This window comes from Echiichthys vipera (assembly GCF_963691815.1).
Source record: "Echiichthys vipera genome assembly, chromosome: 19".
In the NCBI taxonomy this organism is placed as follows: domain Eukaryota; kingdom Metazoa; phylum Chordata; class Actinopteri; order Perciformes; family Trachinidae; genus Echiichthys; species Echiichthys vipera.
This window is the reverse complement of record NC_139844.1, coordinates 13713185-13738467: the sequence shown is the minus strand read 5'-3', so window position 1 is coordinate 13738467 and position 25283 is coordinate 13713185. Positions and strand designations below refer to the sequence as shown.

The 25283-nt window shown below is 38.4% G+C and overlaps 1 protein-coding gene across 8 annotated transcripts in view; it reads left to right on the top strand.

The window, feature by feature from the left end:
* The window catches only part of ptprk (protein tyrosine phosphatase receptor type K), a 114371-nt gene extending 91733 nt beyond the window's left edge, over positions 1–22638 (top strand). For 2 of the 8 annotated variants that reach the window (XM_083933868.1, XM_083933874.1), the window contains exons 21-38: positions 922–951; positions 3742–3902; positions 4318–4353; positions 6975–7162; positions 7616–7715; positions 7920–7996; positions 10411–10447; positions 10562–10659; positions 11113–11229; positions 11478–11632; positions 11743–11878; positions 13324–13473; positions 14672–14845; positions 16428–16559; positions 17429–17554; positions 17701–17864; positions 18257–18392; positions 19849–22638. In XM_083933868.1, the coding sequence (XP_083789994.1) occupies positions 922–951; positions 3742–3902; positions 4318–4353; positions 6975–7162; positions 7616–7715; positions 7920–7996; positions 10411–10447; positions 10562–10659; positions 11113–11229; positions 11478–11632; positions 11743–11878; positions 13324–13473; positions 14672–14845; positions 16428–16559; positions 17429–17554; positions 17701–17864; positions 18257–18392; positions 19849–19902 (2071 nt within the window). In that variant the 3' untranslated portion in view covers positions 19903–22638. The remainder of the gene's footprint in view (positions 1–921; positions 952–3741; positions 3903–4317; positions 4354–6974; positions 7163–7615; positions 7716–7919; positions 7997–10410; positions 10448–10561; positions 10660–11112; positions 11230–11477; positions 11633–11742; positions 11879–13323; positions 13474–14671; positions 14846–16427; positions 16560–17428; positions 17555–17700; positions 17865–18256; positions 18393–19848) is intronic. The other 6 variants (XM_083933869.1, XM_083933875.1, XM_083933870.1 and 3 more) reach the window with 6 other exon arrangements.
* Positions 22639–25283: the final 2645 nt, after the last annotated feature.

Genomic DNA, 25283 nt, shown 5'->3' with positions numbered 1-25283 from the left:
AGGGCGACAACTGTTCTTCACTTCTCTGTAGTTGCAGGCACTACTGGGAGAAACTGAGTTCAGTGTATATTGTGGTTTTAAACAGTGACCAGCTCAATCTGTGTTCATGCATTTGGCTTAGAAGAGACTTTTTCTTCTTTTAGTTACATTTGTAGTTTGATTCATGAGAACATACAAGATTGTGCGACAACTAACCTAGATCAGCTCATGACAGCAGTTTCTGCTTGAGGAAGCGTATTTGCATATCTCCACGCGGGATAGAAAATTGCCTTCGATCAGAAGATTTGTGATTTTACGTCACCATCATGAGTGTGAAGTTAGAGCATTTATTAGGTTTCCATAAAGGTTTCTGGGGAGATCAATCGTCATTGTCATTGAACCTTTAAAACTTTGAACAATACTGCATCTTTAAAATGGTGGGACATGATGACATCGCAATGACATCATGCTTGCTTTACAGGAAGCGAGCTGTGTGGTTACAGACCGGATAGCTTTGTATCAGTTTGTTTACTTTCCATAGGAGTAAGTAAAAGTGACTGGCTGATTAGGAATTTAAAAAAGGGCCTTCCAGTTATAGTTAATTAAAAATAATGCATGAATATTTTAAATATGACACCTTCAGGAATAAAAAAGAGAAAGACTACATGGTAATAGTTTAATATTCATAGTTTGTTTTAGTAATAGTTTTGTAAGTCTCTTAGCTTGTTTTGTAGTGTTTATTCAGCATTAAAGTTGAGTTTTGAGGAATAGGGCCCATAGTTAGTATAACAACCCCTTGCATGACCCTCAACTTGTAGCAATCAAAAGGTATTTTCTTCTGTTTCTGTTGTTGCTGGTTGGGACAGGACAGTATTGTCCTAATTTGCATATTCATGCCCCTTGTGTCTCATTCTTTGCTTTCTGATTGGCTCACAACCCCAGGAGGACCTACTATTCATACTCTTATTACCTGTAAGTAAACAACCAATCAACGATCAGCTCACCCAGCTGCTGTTATCTTATTGGGCGAATTATTAGTGGCTTAGTTGTTGTTATTTTTAAAGATGCAGTATACTTTTTTCAAGACAAAACACATTTTCAGCTCAGACCAACCAGCCAAAGCCATCCTCATTGACGCCTCGCCAGGGTGGGGGGTCAGTTCACTTTCATGTCAGTCTGGTCAGGATTTTTACTCATATTCAACCATTTATATAAATATTTTTAAATGCTTTGACATTAAAAACATCTGTTAGCAAGAGAATGTTGAAAGATTCCTGTCTAAAAATAACAATAAATAAAATGAATGCTGAATCATGAGCACATTACATTTTAAAGGGACTGAACTGACAGTGAATTGACCTCAGCCCTGGTGTCCTCTACATGCTCCAAAGTTGCTGTGAAGCAGGCTTATGAAGGCCAAAGTGGGCCATAAACCAGAACAAAGCTGGCCATAGTGGGACGACACAGGCCTAAGCGTGTTATTTGAAAAAAGAATGCTGCACTTGTGACTTGTAGCTCTTTGTGTGCATGTAGTCATGTGATCATCCATCCGCCCATCAAGTCACAGGTATCACGGTGGTAACTCTGCTGCACATGCTCTGTGTCTCTCTTCTGGTTCCCGTCCTGAACAGCTTCCTTTGTGGAGCACATGGCTCTGATGTTGGTCGTTGTTGGTGGGTTTTCTCTTGTTGTGGGTACTTTCTTCTCTCCTCTTATTGTCTCTCACCAACTGTGACCAAAATACATCCCCTCTGTAGACTATTTAGCAGTAGCAAAAAAAGATTCATACATAAACATGGGCATTTTTCAGAACAACATGTACTGTGTACAATTTATTTTATTGCCCTTCTACAGACGATTTAAACTGTTGTAACCCTTTTTCACATTTAGCATATTTAACCAAACCACTCTTTCAAAGATTTTTGCAGGACATGCGGGACTTTTACTTTATTTATTCACTATCAAGAGATTTTCAGGGTGTCTTCTTACATTTACCATTTTAATGATCAGGCATGTTCAGATGATATGACATTACTTTCTATGAGCACACATTGCACTAAAAACCAACTCACAATTAAATACAATTCAGACCTTAAAAAAATTAAATAGAGATTCACTCGAGTTCTGGTCACAGCTACACCCCAACCCCACCCCCTTTCTCTCTGCTTCTTCTTCTCTCTCCTTTATATCATTTACATACAGAACAAGTACACAGTATATGGTGGCTTATAATATATGTATCGCCATGCTTCTACAAGCAATTATACACTCACAATCACCCACATAAATAGCTACACCTGGTCAGCAGTTAAATAAATGTGCCTGAGTGTGTGTGTGTGTGTGTGTGTGCGCGTGTGTGTGTGTGTGTGTGTGTGTGTGTGTGTGTGTGTGTGTGTGTGTGTGTGTGTGTGCACGAGTGTTTATTATGTGTGTGTGTACGTGTGTGTGTGTACGTGTTGGTTTGTGTGTGTGTGTGTGGTCTTAGAGGTGGAGTTGGTGTATTTTGGGGTGAAGAGGTAAAATATACAATAAACCAAAGCATGTTTTTTGTCTGTTTGCTGGGAAGAAGTCAGAGCCGTACATTGTATCAGTTATGCAACAATCAAACATTTATTTCTTCACCGAAAACTCTGAGAGAATATTTTTGACATTGTTGTTGGAGCTACACAAGTGAGCAACCAACTCATTTAAAGCAGGCAGCGTGAAAATATCTTAAATGTTTGTTCTGCTATACAGACGTTGTCCTAACTGTACATCTATGGCTCTGGGTACAAAATGTTCCTGCATGCTCTGTCATGCTCAAAGTGTTAAGCCCTCTACAGTTATTGTTCCTGGGATTTTATGGATTGCACAGAGAGAGATAGAGAAAGAGAGAGTTAAACCTGAACATTTTTCGATTTTAAACTGTTATTTTTCTCAGACAGGCACCGGTCTTCACAATAAAGAAAGTTTTCTGTTGTTTGCTAAACAAAAAAAAACATTTAAGTCTCCAAAATAACAACAGCCTGTGAAGAAAAATAGCAAATTAAAAGCCGCAGTATATCGTTCTCTCATAATTCTGGACAGACTATTTATGATGTGACTTTGAGTCCTACTTCTCATGCGATGATAATTGTAGTACTGTGGTTGCTAAATTACGGCTGTAGTTCATAACTCATTCCCTTACTGTTGTTTTAATGGGATTGGTCCGATCTTAGCTGTTGGATGAAAACCAAATTTGTAATACATCTGTCATTTTTTTTAATTTGTGGTTGGTTTTTTTGGCTTTATTGAACGCCTGTCTTCTGATAATACTTCTGTAATTGAGAATGAAACTTTTTCAAAAATGCCTCAAAGGATTTCATCTGACAGCTCATCTATGGTGCCGAGGTTGATAACAGGTTTTTCCTTTGCTACTTGTACGCCATAGGTCGTTTTCCCTGGTCTGTATTAGATGCTATTTCCCCTCTGCTCCTTTAGCTGAGCCTGTTAAATGCTGCCATTTACAAACAAGCCTTTCCTCTACCTCCCTTGCCTGTTCTCTTCTCTGTTCTTCCTCTCTTTTTTCTCTTCTCCCCACATTTCTTCTTTTAAATCAGCAGCCTGCAGCCCCCAGCCACGCTTCTACCGACAAAAAGACATTATGCCACCTACTTCATACGAAACCATACTGTGCTTTAAAATTTTAGACTATTCCTTACAAGGTGGTGGTCTGCAGGCTTAGCTGATGTTTGTGTATTTGTTTATAAGATGCCTGATTGTGCCCATCTCTACCCCTGACAGGAAACTGGCTAAAAAACGTAAAGACGCCATCGGAACGACACGACAAGAAATGACTCACATGGTGAACGCCATGGATCGCAGCTATGCTGACCAAAGCACCCTGCATGGAGAAGATCCCATGGCTGTGACATTCATGGACTCTCACAACTACAACAACAGATGTAGGTTCATAAACAAGACTATAAATAGTATTATTAGAATATATTCTTAACCATAAACTGCTAATCATGGACTATCTTCAAAACATAACTCTGTCAATAAGTGCACTTGGAATCTAATATTTAGTTTTTATCCTTCACCATTTTAACACATCTACATATTTTCATCTTTCCTCTTTCTTCTTTCCTCACTGGTGAGACTTGAATTATGTAATTGCAGGATTGCAAGGGTTTTTGAAAAGCAAAAATTGTAGGATGTTTCTTAAGATGTAACTTCTCACTCATGTTTAAGTCATGACTGGAGAACCTGAAGTCCATCGGGATACAATCACATTCAATTTCCCTGATGCTCAGTCCTCATGTACGTTTAAATAATGCTGAATTTTAGAACATTTCCTCACCATGTTTCCTCCCACAGTGCCCAACGATCCTCTGGTTCCAACTGCGGTGCTAGGTGAGACTTCTGGCATGGTTGGATTTGTCATACGTTCCACCAGCTCCCTTTAGTGATCACCCATTTTCATCTTAAAGCCCCTGTGCTTGTAGCCCCGTCTTGTACGTCTCTGTGCGTCGTTACGAGTCCCAATTTTATGTTCAGTGAAAATGTCAGACATGGTCAAAGTTTCCATTATATATGTGCTTGACCTCTGTCAAGTACTGTATGTTTTTGTGGGGGGATAGTTTGACTTGATTGAAGTTTTCAGTACCACAATGTTAAGTGTTTAACAATTATAATATCTAATATAACCACAGATATGGATAAAGACAGTCTTAAAGCAGGAAACTGAAGTAAACAAAATTAAAGAGAAATACAACAGAAAATACAAAATAGATGTTTGGATTTGGTTCAAAGGCAATCTAAAGATTAATATTAAATTAGAATATATGAGAATGGGAAAACTGTGTATTCATTTTCTATATTCTTGCCATCTGGTGCCATTTATGTGTGTAAATTATGGCCGGTACTAAAAAACATCAGCCAAGCACTTTATCTGTCATACAGTGTTTCCCCCAGGTTCAGTCACTCCCAGTCCCAGCCACTGTTTCCCTGCTGAGAGTTATTGATATTCACAGTAATTACCACCATTCTCCCCTAGAGACCTCATTATTTCCACAGTTTGTAGTTGTTTTAAGGCATGCCATTTCATGTCCCAAAAATGACAGAAACTGATGCTTGAAAGGAGGTCGCCAAAGCAAAACGACTGCAGATTAAATCTGTGACATCAAGTGACAGTGAATAACTTAGTGCCTACAGGCCTATGTGTTTGGCAGACCTTTTTCTGGATCTTTGTGGCTGATATCTAGTATGAATCTTGAAAATTGTAGTTTTTGCCAGAATGCTCCTCCAGCGTTGCACTGCAGTGAGTTTAGTCCAGTGTCGACACAGCAGCATGATGTGAAGTTCTAACATACCCTTAAGGGCTCCACAATCCACAACGCCACCAAACTGTGTTAATTAACTGATCCATAGCCTCTAATTTGGAGTGAAGGCTGCAGTTACAATCTGTCCCGGCCAATCACATCACAAAGTCGAGAGAAGTAGCAGGAAGTAGTGAATTAAGAGGTAGTGTCGGGTCAAGTTTACTGTTAATTGGCCTGACGAGGGCTTAGCAAAGCTTTAACAATCAGTAATGAGCTAACATGTCCTCAGAGCAGAGAAAAGCATCAGTTGGACGAAATAAACAGTGTCAGTTAACAAACAGTGGTGAAGATGAAATCAGTTGGTTATTCTGCAACCCCAAGCTGCTCCATTATACAACCTGTCAGTCTGTGCATTACTGCTGCCAACTCACATTATCCCCCTCAGCACAGAAATGCTCATCTGAAGGTTCTGCAACAATTGGACTCATAACTACCTGCAGTGGAAATACTTTTTCAACGTACAAGCATTTAAAATGCATTTCTAAGTTAATTTTATCATAGATGCCACACTCACAAGTGATAATTAAATGTTCAGCCTTTCCAGACTGTATATCAGATAATTTCTCACCTGTGGGTTAATTGTGTTGTTTTATTCCAGGAAATTCGGAAATTCGTTCTATTTTCGAGGTTAGAATATGCTTGGATTGGAATATACTCCATGAAAAATGCTCGATGTTTCAAAACAAAAAATCGTTTAATATTTGAAATGAAACAATCCCGTCATCATAGATAGATTGACTGACATGGGTGCCAGTTTTCCTTTCCGCTCCGTGGCATCTGCTCTCAGAATGCTCTCACTATTGCATTTTTGGTTATGTTCCCTGAGTGTGCTTGGAAAAATGCATAGACAGAAGCTCCAGATGCCAAGACATTTTAATGTGGTAAAGTTTGTAAATATGGAATAAAACCAGCTTCTTTTACTTCTACAGTGGGTATGGAAAGTGTAGAAAGCCTGGGATTGTAGAGAAAAATACGTATATATTGTGTGTCCTGCTGTTGAGTGTCGTTCATGTTGCTGTATAGAAGTTGTTTTAGGAACGTAAAATGCATTTTGTTTTTCGACCATGCTCCATTGTGTTGTGTGATCATCTTCTATTTGTTTTGATCATCAATTATGTATAAACCTCTGAGGGCCTTGTAGAATGATCAAAGTTTTCAAAGTAACCTGTTCACAAGTCTTACTAACAAATCCTCCTAATCCTGCCGTCTGACTAAACCTTTTTACTCTTCTATTTTTCTGCTGCTTTGACATGTAGTTCCCATCACAGGTGAGTATAGACAGGAAAGACAAAGTGACTCATGGGTTTTTTTTTTAGGTTTGCTTGAGGAAAATGCAGTATTTCCTTGTGATAATAGTTCAAAGCCAACACCTGACATGGGTTTTGGCAAGATGTAAAAGTCGTTGCTTTTTTGCTTTTATATACATAAACGTAATATGGTCTTTTCAAGCAAGTATTCAATGAATGTAAATGATTTTATCCAGCCGTGCAAAGACTTTTACTGCATGATTCATCCTTCAGACCTAAAGAGAAAAACCTTGATCCGTTCTTTTGTTCCCTGAGCAGTACAAAACAGTGAAAGCACTGATAAATGCATTGAAAATATTGGTGAATGTGCAATTGAACTAATCCGTAATTTTCTCTCTTGTTGTAGATGAAAACCACAGTGGCTCTGCAGCGGAGAACAGCAGGCTTCTGGATGTTCCTCGGTATCACTGTGAAGGAACCGAATCTCCTTATCAGACAGGACAGCTCCACCCTGCCATCAGAGTGGCTGACCTCCTGCAGCACATCAACCTAATGAAAACATCCGACAGCTACGGCTTTAAGGAGGAGTATGAAGTAAGATTATAATAAGCAGTACTGTTCTTACACATACTAGTAGCAGTGACAGTGGTTGAGTGGTGTGTTACACTAGCAATAGTCAATAAGATTAGATATCTAAAATGTATTGTACACACATTTTTTAATGTTGAGAACGACAAAAAGCCTATAATGAAAATCAATGATGCCTTATTTGATGTTTTGCCTTCACATTAAAATGATAAAATGACTACAAGGTTTGAATTGCTTCTTAATTTGAGAGTATTTTCTGCCTTATCGACTAAACAGTCAAAGAGCTATAAACCTTTTTTTATTTCCTTTTTTTATGTATCTGATAAGCATTAGTCTCCACTCATGTACGCGTGGAACTGAGTATTTCAAGTACATCTTTCTGCTGAGAGTCATCCAGTGCGAGTTTTATTTTTTTAGGATCCATGACGTGTAATTTCTTTTGTATTGTTTTGTCCGTTGTTGGTGATACAGAGCTTCTTCGAGGGCCAGTCGGCCTCCTGGGACGTGGCCAAGAAGGATCAGAACCGAACCAAGAACCGTTACGGGAACATCATAGCATGTAAGCAAGCCAGCTTTATTAATGTATGTTCACAAGTGAAGTTACAACGTGCTTTACAGGAGGAAGAAAACGGGGAAATACATGTGCTTTTTGCACTTAAATGCCCTAAAAAAGATATTCTTTCTTTTTGCTTTCCTCTCTTTGTCACTGTTTTTTCTCTTTCTGTTGCTCTCTCCCACACTGCACTCTTGTTTCTTTCTTTAGATGACCACTCAAGGGTTATTCTCCAGCCCATAGAAGACGACCCCTCCTCCGACTACATCAACGCCAACTACATCGATGTAAGTGGAAACGCATCGAATGCTACTATTGGCTCCCAACGAAACCAACGAAACCACACTCCCTCGCTCGTATGTCAGGCCTCTATACCTTTATTGCGTCTACTAGTCATCCATCATACTATTTTACGCATCCAGCCACCCCAAAAACATCATGCATAAAGTATGTGTCTTTCTCATATGTGCTGTCTTTCGCTTGTCTCTGTACATGTGTTCATGTATGCATCCATTCTGAATTTATCATTGTATCCTGATTAAGCCAACTTAAATAATTACAGTTCAGTCATTATGAGTTACGACAAATAAAACAGTAGGTTTTTCACAAACATCATTTCGATTTAGTTGGAACAGAAATGGGACAACCATATTAAGCTAAGAACTATACGAACAGAGATGTTATTACTTCTTCATAATCTTTCTTTAAATTTTATAGTTTGACACAAAGTGTGACTTCAGGAAGGAATCATATTAAAAACTAGTCTAGGACATAAAAAACTCAACTAAATAAGTAATAAGTGTGCTTTACATGGTTAATACAAAGTCTTGAAAGTTTGGAAAATGTTTAATTATAACCACTTGAATTTGAATTTTGTCCTTGAAACATGCTAGACTTTTGAAATTTGAAATGACAAAACCCCTTGATGTGATTGTAAAGGCTTCAGGAGTCTGGACATTTTTGGTTTAGGTACCTTAAAAGTGCCTGAATTTTACTCCTAAAGAGCTATAACAGCCCTGAGTTGAGGTTTTATACAGATGTAAGCAGATTTGAGCTTTAGATGTGCTGGTCGGCAGATATTGTTTCCCCGTTAGTCTTTATGCTAAGCTAAGCTAGATAGTGCTGGATTAGTTTTACTAATCAGCTGACTCTCAAAAAGACAATAATTTCCCTTGAGTCGCTGCCTTTAGCCTTCAGTCCACTGATCTTTTAGGTGGTCCTTTCATCTGTTTTATCTATCGTCCTGTCTATTTACGTGTATCTACATAACCATCTAAACACACATCCATACATTCATTTTTCCCATCTCCACTCTGCTGTCATCTTTCCAACAATCATCTGCATGTTAGTCTCTTATACTGTACTTTTAAAAAAGAAATGCTTATAGTGCTTATAGCATGCTCTTCTATAATGTCATACCTGCCATTTAAATCAATTACATGCTTGCCATCACCCACATTAAGCTAGAATTAGGTTGAATTGAGTTGACACTCCCTGGTGTATCCTTCTGTTTGTACAACAATGGTTAGATGACTGTCACATCATTTGAATTGTACTCTAAATCAGATTGCAAACAAACGGCTCTCTTTTTGAGCTAGAAACCTCAATGTGCTTTTTGCTGTGAGGTCAAATAGCATCAGGAAGTGTCCTTTCTATTCAGTCCAATTCTAAGTTATAGATCATGTTTTCTTTTTTCTGCATGTCCTGTTCAAACTTCCATTATGTCAAAGCAACTTTTCTTTTTCTGATTGACATTCACTGACATTGTTGTGCTTTCTTTCTTTCTTTCTTTCTTTCTTTCTTTCTTTCTTTCTTTCTTTCTTACACTCGTTCTTTCTGCCTGTGGCTTGGGCTGTAGATTTGGCTGTACAGGGATGTAAGTATCACTGTGGATTCTTTCATTCATGCCCCTCAACCTTCACACCTATACTTCCATTCATACACTCGTCATTACACGTGCATCAAGTCAAGTTGCCCGTACATTTTCTGTTGCTGGGGCCTCTGCTGCATGAAAGATTTCACTCCTCCCACGAGTCCTCTTACATCCCTCTATGTGCTGTGAGTTTGCTAATGCGTAGTACCTGTTTTTGTGGTATTGCATTCAGGAAATCACAATTAGTGGTTGTGAAAGCTTTTTGCACCTGACAGTTCTCTGCAGAGTTTGAAAGGGCCTCACTTTGGGCATATTTTTGTAGATTTGTTTTGATAATTCAGAAACCTGAGGTACAAGTATTGAGAGTAGAAATTCTCCTTTATCCCATCACCTCGACAGGATGATAAATAGTGTATACAAATAACATGAAGTGCAATTCAACATGTAGCCCAGAAATTAGCTTTTTCCTTCTTTTTTTTTAGAGTAGCGTCCCTCCTATAGAAGTAAACTTTCGAGGTGTTAACAGGGGTGACAAGTAGAAAAAAAGGGAGAGTAGAGAGCTTTTTTTTAATGTGCCGTTACTTATTTTATTTTTACTTATTATTTTGATTTATTTTTTTTTAAGTATGAGAAGATAAATTGTCTGGTGCATATTTGACTGTGCATCAATACACATAATAGATTCAACTAATAAAATAATGATTTCTATCACCACAGGTGAGAACAGACATAAGTTTTGACAGTTATAGTGTTGCACTCTGGACGTCAAAGTGATGCCTATACTTTTTATGAATATTGATTTGTTGTGTTATGCTGTTTTATTTTCAGGGCTACCAGAGACCAAGTCACTACATTGCTACTCAGGGTAAGATACTGCAACAATTTTTCATAACTGCTGTTTTACAGGATTTTACAGCTTTATTCACACATAGTAATCCCACAAAGCACTGAATATGCGTCTCTGTGTATCTGTGTGTAGGTCCCGTTCATGAGACGGTGTATGACTTCTGGAGGATGGTGTGGCAGGAACAATCGGCTTGCATTGTCATGGTAACCAATCTGGTGGAGGTTGGAAGGGTAAGTGGCTCTTTTCCTCTCGTCTTTACTATGGCGCCCATAGTTGTTAAATTATTTTCTACATGCGTTTGCCTTGTAAAGATTCATTTGGCCCGTTGACAACTGGACAGCCAGATAAAAGAAATTACAAGTCAGAGACCATGAATAAGAATCACTTTACACTTTGAAGTAGCTTAAAGGGCAGAAGGATATTCTTCAAGCTTTTCGACGTTTGATAACGTTAATGTCACTTAAATTGGTGCTAATTGGGAAAATAAAACTGTAGATCAGCTGACTGGTGCAAAGAAATTAGCCCTATCCCTGCTGCCCTGCTGTTTTATTGGTGAATAATTATTTTTTTCTATTACGTAAGATGCTATATCTGCCACTTGATCCAGGTTTTTCCATTCCATCCATTTGTTATTATAATCATTATTCTGTATGTGATTAAATCTTAAATGTTATTTTTAACAGGTTAAGTGCTATAAGTATTGGCCAGATGATGCAGAGGTTTACGGAGACTTCAAGGTGACGTTTGTGGAGGTTGAACCTCTGGCTGAATATGTGGTTCGCACATTTACACTGGAGAGGGTGAGTAATATTTTACTAGCTTACCTTTTGCATAATGCCCCTGTGTCATTTTCTATTTATTTAGAGTTTAGAATAATGCACAATATTGCAAAAATGCTTCAATTTGTAATGCTTGCACCTACAGAAATGTAAGTTCAGGGAGTTCCACATTTATTAAACAGGTTAAAAGAGTCATATTCAATGAGGGAACATATATATTTACAGATACCATGAAATGTAACCGAAATATGTCTTTTGTCTTTACTTAGCGTGGTTTCAACGAGGTGCGGGAAGTCAAGCAGTTCCACTTCACAGGCTGGCCTGATCACGGAGTTCCATATCACGCCACAGGACTACTTTCCTTCATCCGCAGAGTTAAAATCTCCAATCCACCCTCTGCTGGGCCAATTGTGGTCCATTGCAGGTATAAAGATACATGCAAACCTTTATGTACTCTACCACACATGATTATAAAATGCCATTTTCATTTATAAACACAAAAAATGATTTCTCTGTCTCTGTTTCTCTCTGCAGTGCTGGAGCAGGACGTACAGGCTGTTTCATAGTCATTGACATCATGTTGGACATGGCGGAGAGAGAAGGAGTGGTTGACATCTACAACTGTGTGAAGGCTCTTCGCTCTAGGAGGATCAACATGGTACAGACTGAGGTGACTGCATTACCCATCCTCCATCTACATCCACATCTTAGAATAAACTGGAGAATAAGCCCTCACTGTGAGACTCCGGCTGAAGTGACTACCATCTGCCACTCATTCATAAACATGTCATCTCGCTTCATGAACACAGTGCAAATAAGATTTATAATCATATTTATTTATCGGTGAGAATATTATCATGACCTGGACAAAGGTGAAATTCATCTGTTTTTTTTTTAATTTAAAGCCACATATTTCAAGGATTTGAAAATATCTTACTTTGGCATCATCCAGTGGTGGGATGGAGAATTACACTGTGGCAGACAACAATGCATGCAGCACCATGAATGCTGCACCTTCATAACACAATGACGCTTACATGCACAAAGTATTCAGTTTTTTGCCCTTATTCCAAAATAGACAATATTTCTACTAAGCTGTTTACAAAGCTAATGAAAATGATTATTCCACTAATATTCCTGTTTACAAGCAGCTGTTCAAAATATACATTTCCCTCTCTACTCTCTTCAACCACCTTCTTGAAAAAGAAAAACAAGAAAAACAAAAAGTATCCTTACAACTGAAAACGTAGGATTTTCTCTGCAGTAAAAAACCCAAATTGAGACGCATATTTAAATGATTTGTTTACATACATAAATGCTTATAAAACACAGGTAATATCAGTATATCCCTTAGGAAATAGTCAGAAAACCCTATATTTGGATTTGTTATTCAGAACAAATGGAATATGCTGCTTACATGACCCATATCAAATTCAGAATATTGTCATATTCTGAATGGCATTTTAATAGGTTTGTAAACACTGACATTATCCTCAGTAAACACTTAAATATGCATTATTAACAATCAGACACATCTTAGCACAAGGGAACCTTCTAAACCTTTTTTTTCTCAATCATGAAATTCCTAACAATATATATTTCCTTTACCTTGTTTCTATTAAGACAACAATAGTCAAGACAATGGTCTTTTGATTACATAGGCACACCAAGCTCCATGCATCCTTTCATGTCATTTTTATAATATTTTTAAGTGTACATTGTAATATGTATGAAATATTAGTCTATAGCAGTGTAACAATAGCAGTTAATTTATCATAACAAAGACTTTCATCAAAGCAGCCTTCAATTCACTCTATGTCTGTTCATTGAATTGAAGCTGCAATCTTTTTTCTTGAAAGACCTAAAAATACAATTTCCTGTGTGGACGGACTTACAAGTGAAGTAAATCAAAACACGACAGTCATCATCTCATTCACAGCTCCATCTCCCATCAGTCATCACTCACTCACAGCGTCAGCATGCTCACTTTCATTTGGCATCACAGCTGCTTGTGTTATCCATGTTTGTGCGTGTGTGTTTGCCAATGTTTTTATTGAGGAGTGAGAGATGTGTTTGTATATAATACTGTGCATGTCTTGAATTATATGTCTTCAGGAGCAGTATATATTCATCCATGATGCCATTCTAGAGGCTTGTCTTTGTGGAGAAACAGCCATACCAGTCTGCGAGTTCAAAGCTGCTTTTTATGAGCTGATCCGCATCGACTCGCAGACCAACTCGTCACATCTGAAGGATGAGTTCCAGGTAAAACCAGATGTAATCTGTATCTTCAGCTCTTAAAGTGATGCTCCTTTCATCAGTCAAAATACATTCAAAATTTTCTACAACACAAAACAAATATCAAAATGTCAACGGAACTGTCTCAAGGGAAGCATAATCCACTTCTCAGCTGTTCAGTATTATGCAAACAATACAAAATTAGCTTCAACAAAGCCTCTGGCAGTTTCTGAGGCTCTGAATGATAGTGCAGCATCTAAGCTGTGCGTTTAGCCACGTTCTGGTAGAATGATCAGCTTCTGAATCCACTCTTTCTCAAATCTTCAATCCTCAATGTAACTTTATCCTTTTCGCTCCAACCCAGAAAGTTGGACTCAGATCCTGCGGGAGGGGGGGGGCACATGTAAAGGACAGGCGACTCATAGATGCAACAATGCCTCTAGGGGCAGTATGCAATCAAAAAGCAGAGGTTTAGATCCATAAAAAGAAAAAGACAAAGATGCGATGTCGAGGCTTCGCTTTGATAAAGGAAAGAAACACGGCAAAAGCTGCTCTAATACAACCGCACATAAGCAAGAACATTATTAGGGTCACACAAAAATATAACAATCTGAGATTTTAAGATAATTGTGATAATAGCACAGGCTGCTTCAAGATTTATATATTTTAAATTGTCACCTGTGTATTTTTTTTTTACATAAATAAAAATATTCTCACCATAAATTGCTGCATAAAAACCCACCTGACTGCAAGAAATTAAGTGTTTGATGCTCAAAGGCCCCCTGACTCCCCACTTAATATGTGCCAACACACAATGTTGAAAGGAAATATATGCCCTTGGTCTGAACAACTTTATCAATGCATTTTTTTACAGTGACAATAAGACTGCAGCTGTGTGAATCTGTTGTAAACCAAGTTTCTGTTTACCTTCAGGGTATCCTTGAAGCCTAACAAATGTGTTGAAACCATTTCCTCCCTTGCAACACATTTGCAGAGACAATTTTTAAGCAGTGCATTGTTTACCTGCTCACAGTCATCCTTTTCTTTGGCTTTAATGGTGCATTTTTTCATTTCCGGGTGCGGTACAAACACTAACTGTTGTTTATATATTTTTACATCTTTGAATCCTAACTTTGCACAGAAATGTAGAACATTTCAGGGAACAAACAGTTACAACTCTGCTTATGCACCAATGAACACATTCTACATGTCTCCCTTTGTCCAGACGTTAAACTCAGTGACTCCTCAGCCTCAGCCTGAAGACTGCAGCATCGCATTGTTGCCTAGAAACCAAGATAAGAACCGCTTTATGGATGGCCTTCCTCCTGATAGATGCCTTCCCTTCCTCATTACAATAGACGGAGAAAGCAGCAACTACATCAATGCGGCCCTGATGGATGTAAGTGTATACAACACGCCCACATGCACCTACTGTAAGGTTGTGTTATTTTCAACACATCGAGCAAGAGTAGTTTGGGACATTTCACAACATATGTGGACATAGCCTTTTAGACAGATGTGTTGCTTTTAACTAAATTTGAAAGTGTGTAATGTGAAATAGTAAAAGACAGCGTATGATATCTTTGTCCCAAACTGCAATCACATAATTGTTGAAAATGATACACACTTTTAAGATGTTTTACAAAAATGATGAAGAGAAACACATGTATATTCAAATATTAATGCACATTCGTTTATACAGACAACACTCACTCACACACTCACTCACACACACACACACACACACACACAGACTCCCCTCCCTGTTTGTGTGATGCTGTGTTTGTGGTTTTAGCAGCAGAAGGCTAGAGACAAATCCAGGTTCTGAAAAGACCACTAGCTTCTCTGGCCACCACCCAATCTTTAACAGCCTCATTGTTTCAGGACATTGTTTACATTGGCAACAGTTGACAACATGTTGCCCATGTGCCATGACTTGAAAAAAGGTCATTAATTAGGTTGAAATTTTAAGGTAAGATGGCAATATCTGGTCATTGTCTGACATAAAAACAATATAATGTTGATCAGCAGGTCTGTTGTCATTAGACAGAGGAGGAGATAGTAAGGGGTGGGCTGTAGATGCAGTAAGTGAGTTTATAATAATGGTTTAAATACAAAGTGTAATATATGCATGTGTGGAAAGAAACCTGGCTTCTCTCCGACAAAGCTGTCGGAGAGTAATTGCTGTAAAACTTTCCAATTTTTAAAGTTTACATTTAAAGTTTAGTCACTTACCTTTGGCCTCTCTCTAACCAAGCTCTCAGAGGAGTACCAGGTAATGGGATTTCACTTCAAATCTCCAGTACTGGATTTGTTTCATGGCTTCAGTGTCGTTCTGCCACCAGGTTCATGTTTAGCAAAGTCATTTACACCCTAAATCCTTAACGTGACCCTCAAGCCTCACGTCACATACTCCTCATGTTCAGGTCTTTCACACCCATGTCTCACATCTGGCTGCACATTTTCATTCAGGATAAGTCGGGCTCAGTTCACTTTCACTTCAGTTAGTTCATTAAGTGAATAGAAACTCGATTTTCTCTTTTATTTTGTGACAAATTAGAGACTTTTTTAACGTGAACTGTAACTGAACATGAAGTGACTGACCCTATTAGTTATATATATATATATATACTAGATGTAGATGTACTGTACGCACAGTGTATTTGTATATATAATGCATGCTCCTCACCCTCACGTTTGAGAGACCCACTGCATGATCATTTGACCAAACATCACCTGTGTTGCTTGCCGTCCCACAAATTGCCCCACTCTGCTCTGCTCTTTGTGTTTTGATGTGTGTATGTATGAGAGAGAAAGAAAGACGTAATAAGTAAAAAGAAATATAGGGTAAGACACATAGAAGTGAAGGATGTGTTTGAAAAACTTGCTGCTTCATACTGTTGGATTTAAAAAGTGTGTGGAAATGACATCACAGTATCTATGAAAGACCTGACGTTGTTTCTGTTTTCCATTTCCTGCAGAGCTACAGACAGCCCGCTGCATTCATCGTTACCCAGCATCCTTTGCCCAACACTGTCAAAGACTTTTGGCGTCTAGTTTACGACTATGGCTGTACCAGTTTGGTGATGCTGAATGAGATTGACCTGGCTCAGGTAATTAACTTTCAGTTGCATCTCACAACTTAATAATGTCAAAGATCTGGCGCTGTATTTCTTAGTTTCTGAGAGTGTGATATCTTGGAGATATAAAGTCAACAACATGAATAAATATGGTAGTATAACTTTAAATAACTTTATTATACTATAATATTACCTCTACTATATATCCCATCATAAACAGACACATGGGACTAAAAAAACGCTTACATTAGAAGCAATTCAGACAACTTAAACATTAAAACAGATACTATACTGACATGTATAATTTATTGTATGATTTATTCTTATCATGTGCACGACAGTTATAGAGAAGCAGTCGTTGTCAATGAAAATCTCAGGCCTCAGGCACCCTCCAACACTATTTATTAAAGGGCAAAAAGCCATAGGTCGGAGTCAAACCCGACTGGCTTCAGCCTCTGTATATGGCGCCCTTTGCCACCGGACACCTGACAGATAAACCAAGTTTCCCTGAACAATGAAATTAATTTCTATTCTGAATACTGTGCACAAACATTTATATGACAGGAGAATATACAAAGAACACTTTGTATGCTATACCAATGTAGAAGTAATAGAAACCTAGAAAAATAACTGTGCAAAGTCAGAAGAAAAATAATAATAAAAAATGTATGGAAATGCTCAAGCCATAACATCATGTTCACACCAAATATGAACAGAATTTTACTGTCTATAAGACACCAGGGCCTCAAAAAGACATAAACAATACAACATATAGGAAATAATAGTACTGAATGCTCACAATATTGAATTTTACACTGATATTTATTGCTGTTTCTCTCTGTCTTTGTTAAAGGGCTGTGTTGCTCTTTGCATGTATTAACGCTGTAACTGTTTGTGCTCAGGGTTGTCCTCAGTACTGGCAAGAGGAGGGCATGTTGCGTTACGGTCCAGTCCAGGTGGAGTGTATGTCCTGCTCAATGGAATGTGACGTTATCAGTCGCCTCTTCAGAGTCTGCAACCTCACCAGGGTCAGTTTTCTTTATACTGTATACTATTCTTCGAGCCCAGTTCAGCTTGAACATGTTGAAGATGTTATTAAAAAAACAAGCAAAATTAGCTCATCTCTTCCAGCAGAGTCCATTCCCCTGAATGTGTGTATTGTTTGACTTTTCAGCCCCAGGAAGGCTACCTGATGGTGCGTCAGTTCCAGTACCTGGGGTGGGCGGGACACAGAGAAGTGCCCGCCTCCAAGCGCTCCTTCCTCAAACTGATCCTGCAGGTGGACCAGTGGCAGCGTGAGGGAGAGGAGGGAGAAGGAAGAACCATCGTGCACTGCCTGTGAGTTCACACTGAACATAGTCTCAATACACCTTTTTTTATATTTAGCATGAGTACATTTCTGAAAAGTAATCAGAAGCTCTGTCAGGAACAACAGAGTATAATTATCGGTTATTGTGTTCAAGTGAAGATGAAAACAATAAATTAAAGAAAGGTTTTCGAATTTGTAATAACACGTTTTTCAAAGACTGGTTAATAGCAGTTTTCTATATTTGGTGGTTATTATAGACAAAGATATACGAATGTGTTTCCCTAGAATGTCTTTGTCTAAATTCACTGTTTGTTATCTGTGTGCCAAATTCAGTGCCTGTGAGAGGTGGCAGAACTAGCAGTGAAATATTAAATTGTGGATTCTGTCTCATATCTCTGTATTATTGTCCATGTGTTTACAGAAATGGAGGTGGGCGTAGTGGAGTTTTCTGTGCCAGCAGCATAGTGTGTGAGATGGCCAAGAGACAGAGTGTGGTTGATGTATTCCACGCCGTAAAGACCTTGAGGAACAGCAAACCCAACATGGTGGATACTCCGGTGAGTTAAGGCCCAGTCACACCAAACCATCAAAGAATTAGTGGCAACAAAGGCGGACTGTTGTTTCACCACAACACAATACACCGTAAAGAACGCAGCCTACGGCCAACTAGCCGCCATCTCTCTGTGGTTAAAAAATTGGAATGATAGGATCCCTGCATGGCTCCAGATTGAAAAGAATACAAGTAGCCCACATTCACTCCCAGCTTTACTCTGTGCACCCCTACCATCACTAATTAACAATATTAAGAACAACATAATTGTAATTCAATCACTACGTGTTGTGAGCCAGTTTAAGAAATGTTTGGGTATTCAGTACTTCAGAATATTTCTATTCACTCACCAATAATACACAATCATCTTTTTCAACCCTCCTTAATGGACAATGGCTTCAAAATTTGGTATAACAAGGGCATTAACAGTATTGAAGACATGTATGTTAATAGTACTTTTTCTAGCTTTGAACAACTGTCCAGAAAATTCAGTCTGACCAATAATCATTTTTTGAGATACTTGCAAGTTAGAGATTTTACTCGGAAAAGGTTTGCTAGTTTTCCTGCACTCCCATCTCCTTCCTGTTTGGACTTCCTATTTAGGGTCAATATGCTGGACAAGAGCAGAATATCATTTATTTACTCCCATATCATGAATTGTGGCCACCTCTCTATTTCACACATTCGGGAACAGTGGGAAAATAACTTGGGGGCTCAACGGCCAACTAGCCAAATGTTATGTGTGAGAGGAAGTAGCTTTCCATACCAGCAGGTGGCAGTAGTCTGTATTCATTATTCAATTAGGGAAATTGGATAACCGACAGGGCGGATCCAGGATGCTATGTAGTAGGAAAGATTACCAACACAACCCGATGTTGAAAGAACAAATTACACAATAACTCAAACAAATACGAACGAAAAAAGAGCTGAATGTTGAAAAAATCTTACAGGTTTGTTTTTGATCTCACGCCCTGGCGACTTTCCTCCCTTCCGTTCATCTTCTTGTGCACTGATTCAATTAAGCTGAACTGCCAATCAGAGTTTACAACATGCTGAATTGTCCAATGTGCCAGCGGCTCGCCGAATGTGGGCCTGGTGTGTCAGGACCTCTAGAGAGAGGGAGATAAGAGCCTAAATGTTTGATTTGGTTTTATAAATATACAACATATTGGGGCGGCCGGTGGAACAGCGGTTAGAGTAATCACCCCTTGTAAAGAGGCTGGAGGTCCTCAAGGCAGCGGCCGCGGGTTTGACTCCGACCTGTGGACCTTTACTGCTTGTCTCCCCCTCTCTTTCTCACCACAGAATGCTGTCTGTCCTATGTAATAAAAGGTTCAAAAACTTCCAAAAAGAAATCTTAAAAAAAAAAAAAATACAACATTTTCGACTTTGTTGGAGATAGACCCAAAATATGAACATTTGAACTCCCAGATATAAAGTTCAGTACGTGTGTCTGTCTACAGGAGCAGTATCGGTTCTGCTACGACCTGGCACTGGAGTTCATCGAGTCCTCCTAAACAAAGAAGAGAAGAGGAGGAGGAGGAAGTGAAGAAGAGCAGAACATCTGTTCACTTCCTGTGTGTTTGATCCTTTGCTTTCGCCAGGCCCCGACTCCGGCTCCATGTACAGTGTTGTAAAGTATCCAAACAGAGGGAAACATTCAGACTTTTAACAGAAGGAGCTGCTGTGAGAGCAGCAGAGTGGGAGATGTTACACATTTTACTCCTTTATGCTTATTGTACAGCTTTTTGAGTGCCAGCGGGCCCCTGTATGTTTTGGGCCCCATTTAAATGTTTAGCCTCGCACCACAGCGCCCCTCCCATGGACTTGATGCCTCATGCTGTTTCAGCTGCAGTACTCAGTGCAAACTGCAGATGCCCCCCCTTTGCAAGCTGCAAGCTTTTGAATAACTGCAAGTTGTCAGTGGCCCCTCATTCCTGTAATCATGCTAATTTCTGAGTAACTTAACAGTGTTGGGCATCTCATTGTGGTGATGTTTGAATATTTGCAGACAGTAATTTTGTATGAGAACAAGAACCTTAAGTTACAGCCTGGCCAAATTATGTGAATGCTTCTGTTTTCTACTCCATACATCAGCAGCATACATTATGATGTATTTAGGTACTTGATAGCCACTTTGAACCCATTTTTTCATAGGTTACATTCAGTAAATTGTCAGATAACAGAATACATGATGATGAAACAAGACTGACAATATAAAAGAGGAAGTTTACTGAGGGAGTAGTAGGCTTTTTATTTCCTTTTTTTATAACATCATGAAGTGGCAACTTGAAAAATATTACATGTAGGATTTTCATTCAAATGTGTGCGTTCAAATAAGTGTGATATGTGTCATTGTTTATGTTTTGAGTTGATTTGTATGCGTCATTTATTGATTGACTGGACAGAAGTTTTGAAGTCTTCTTTTTAGCCCAAATTGTAAAAAAAAAAGAATAATAATGTAGATTTTTATCAACCATGTGACATTAGCATAATCATGTTTGTTTCAGGGCTGGGCCCAATGCACTTTCAATTCAGCCAATTCACAAATGGGATGTTTTCCAATTGAAATGATTTCAAAACTCTTAAGATGAACAGATTTTGGGTACGACTGAGAACAGCTGTTTTTTTCATGAACAGGTGAATGACCGGTATCCATTTATGGTTTGAATGGAATTGAAAGTGAACTGACCCCAGGCCTCATTTGTTTTGTGCACTGGTGGCCAACACTTTTACTTATTATTTTGTAGCTGATGTTTATTCATAAGCCAAAGACTTTGTGTAAATATGTCTATATGGATAAAGCACATTGTTTGTATTTATTGTTTGTTTACTTGCATTGCTTGTAAGAACAATCATTCTTCATTCCATGTTTACTCTACCACCAGCGTTTCTTAAACTGTGGGCCAGGACGCAAAATGGGCAGCAAGTCTGTTTCCTCTGGAGTATTGAGAGTATTAGTATGATTTAATGAGCCCATGAAGGGTCCTGAGGGAAGAGATCTGCTCAATTTGGGTCCACGAAGAAAAGTTTAAGAACCCCTGATCGAAGCTGTATATTAAAGCATTAGAAGTAGTTTTTCAGTATTTAGGTGGAGTTCAGTAGTATTGTCTTGTTTTCACTTGATGAAACTCTCTGTGATGTTACCGTGGTTTATTTGTGTAAAAGCCCATTGTTCTGTTTGTGGTCAGTAGAACATCAGTGCATTTATATGCACAGAGTATTTTGGATAATAGCTCCCATCCCTCTTAACGTCTTAGTCGGGATAAGCTGTTTATCTTCATCCTCATATCCTGCTCACCATTATCCCTGAATACACACAGAAACGGGCTTAGTGAGTGAAACACGCAGGACTGTGAAACAAACACATTTATTGTGCCTAATCATTTGAATTTCCTTGTTGACACAAGCATTTTAACAGCATCGTAGATTGCAACCAGGGCTTTGTTGAATGCGTTCTCATGGACGATCAATGTTTTGAATACCTTTTGGACCATGATTCAATGTGTTTTATTAATCAGAAGGCTTCATGAATGCTTTGTGAAGGCTTACTGAATACCAGATGTGTGTTTCTGTTGTGCACAAACTGATTCAGAAAAAAAACAAAAACTATATTGTAAATAAAATGTCAGAGGTTCCACTTGGTTGGAACAAGAGTAGCCTGGGTCTACTGTTAAGGATGTTATTGTACATAGACTATCATGAGTACTCTAAAAGGCTCTATTGTTGGATGAGCAGTAGAGATGTAGATGATGGATGCCATGTCAGAACATTAGTTCTGTTGTAGATACAAAGTCAGAGATTGTACTCCGGGAGGACTCAACTTCAACTTTTGACAGATATTGTTTAAAAAGCATTATAGTGTCCACTGAATACAGAATGCTATTCTGCTGGTAGAACATCAATGTTTTAGCTTATTTCTGCAGACCCCAGGTCCGACCCAAAGAAGGGAGAGAACATTCAGAGGCCACAACGCTACTTTAATACAGTTTGTTGATACAAAACTGACTCTATAGCATGCAGAGAGAGAAAAGACTGAAAAGTGTGTCGACAGAAATATCTACACATTTAAGGGAAGACGAAGGAGTAAATCCTGTTAAGATGCCCATAATTTCTCCTTAATAAATCTGAAGTAATGGCCCTGAAGAGTAGTGAGTGACGCAGGTTTCTGGATGAGAGGCCAGTCTGAGTATAGAATTGATATTCATGGTTCATAATTATTCTTGTCTGTAATGTTTGGCTTCTTTGCTGTAATAAAGACCACTTCTTTAATGAAAACTTGTGTGGAGTGTTTCTTATAATTCAAATGTACTGGTCAAGTTTCAGATTTTGGGTGATTTTGCTTCCTTAACATGTCTTCTCTCAGACATATACAAAGAAAATATCCAAAATACACATTTATTTGTATGTTTGCATCTTTATCCTAAATTCACCCAAAGTTATCATTAGATCATGCCTCATTTGCATATTTAAACGTAACATTTTTAGGAAACGTCTATTAAAAAAGTCATGGTTTTAATGCAAGTAATCAACTGGGGAAGAAGTTAGAAATATAAACTATATAATATTTACTATTAAGTAAATTATATGTGATACATTCAATAAGCTGATGATATTCACACCTAAAGTCCACACACACAGGTGTTTTCACTTGTGCTGATTAGCCGCCCTCTCAGGACTGTATGTTCAACTGACTTGTTGCATGTTGGGTTTGAACATATCACATTGGACATGAGGTCAAATTAGCTTAAGCAATTGAAAACGAGTGTGTGAAAGAGGAGTAAAAGGAGTCATCTATGCAAAAGTAGAGAAACCAACCAGGACTGAGACACCACTTATCTCCAATTTACAATGCTGCCCTTTCATCCCTTCCCAGGAGAGTCAACAATCTAACCTCAAAGAACAACTGTTCACAAATGGCCTCCTGTGACTCCCAATGACTGTTGTTAAGACTCAATAGAGCACTATCAAAGTCGAAACCTGGGTTCGGTGTCGGAGGACCTGGGGATCGATCCACTGAGTCACAGCCACAATAAATGTAGACATCTTTCTAAAGTCTGACTAGCATCTACGGTAGATCTAAATCAAAGTCTATCTGTGTGAAACCGGCCTCAGGTGTTACTTATTACATCAAGTGTCCCAGTAAACCATGACAGTTCGCCAGCATGCACAACTGTCCAGAGGGACATTTTATACAGTGCAGTAGTTCATGTTTTTATTTAATAACTGCTCTATCATTGACTAATTGGGAGGTTGTAGCTCAGTCCATAGGTGACTAGGCTGGGAACCGGAGGGTTGCTGGTTCGAGTCCCTGTGTGGACCATGAATGGAGTGTGGACTGGTGGCTAGAGAGGTGCCAGTTCATCTCCTGGGCACTGTCGAGGTGCTGTTGAGCAAGGCACCAAACCCTGAACTGCTCGGGGCGCTGGTCACTGGCAGCCCCCCCGCTCTAACATCTCTCCATTGGTTGCATGTATATAGGCGCATGTATATAGGAGCTGTCTGAGCTGAGCATGTGTGTAATTTCGGGCCTGTGTGTGAAATGAAAAAATAATAGAGTGAAAATTGAATTTCCCCATTTGCGGGACTAATAAAGGAATTCTTCTTCTTCTAATTGTCTCTCAGTAAGCCTTTATCTGTTTATTATTATTATTATTATTATTATTATTATTATTATTATTATTATTATACTGTATTCTATACACTTTATGGTATAGACTCGTAAAGACTCAATCCAGAAGATTAAAAAAACCCACTTTATTTGGGTTTTAGTAATTCCCTATAAGTAACCCTGCCTTTGAGCTGAAATCTCACATGATTTGTCCACTTGGTGTCACACCTGCATCACGTCTTCAAACTCCTGGTACTTCTAGAAAAATGAAAGTGCTCTCACACAACTGTGCTGTTTTCTTCCAAAAGTTTATTTTGCATAATTATTTACAACACATGGTTGATAGCAGTACTTAGAAGAGGCAAAATATACTGAGCCACGTTGATAAAGCAGGGAAATAATAAAATGATATAAACTGTTGAAACCATTTCAAAACATTGCATTTAGAAAAGAAAGTTTACAATTCATTTATAGGTAAACAAATCTGAAAATGAAATATTCAGCTTAAATTAATCTCACAAACACAAACTGATCTGTAGAATGCTGTAATACTGAACAGCAATGAAACACTAAATAATACATTCATTTTCACTATCCTGCATGCTATCTGAAGAGCTTATAAAATAATGTTGACAAAATAACATTAAACAACAAAAATATGGTCAAGAGCGGAAAATAGTTCCATTTAAATTAGGCATATATTATATATTTATATATGTATATTTCTGTACAAATACTGAATATTTGGCATTATATTTATCCTCATTATTGATATATCTAACAATTCAAAATAGTTTTAAGCTAACCACAAACCTTTTTATACTATCAAATTTTTCTCATGTCACATTGCAAAACCCATAAGAGGCCTTCTGTTATTTCTACCCACAGCCACGACACGAGACATTTCTCCACCAAAGGCAAACGAAATTGTGACTGCTCTCTCCCCTCATAAAACTCTGAAACATAAAGAACAGCACAGATGTCCAAACGTTTCTCTTCCCACTTATACAATATAGCACACAATTCCCCAAAAATATGCAAATGTGGACAACTGATTGAGATTGCATGTCAAAAAATTGGTGCAGAGATGAGCAGCGGTGTAAAATAGTATAGCTGTCCTTCAGAGGCAATGTAGACATCGACTCAGGACCACAACTCTGCAGATGGGCACTGAGGTCACATAAATAAAAATAAATCATAAAATCGAACTGAACAACATAAGAGGACTTACAGAAATCAAGTGTGGGAAAATATTACATGTAAGCATCATTTAACATGACTTTAAGA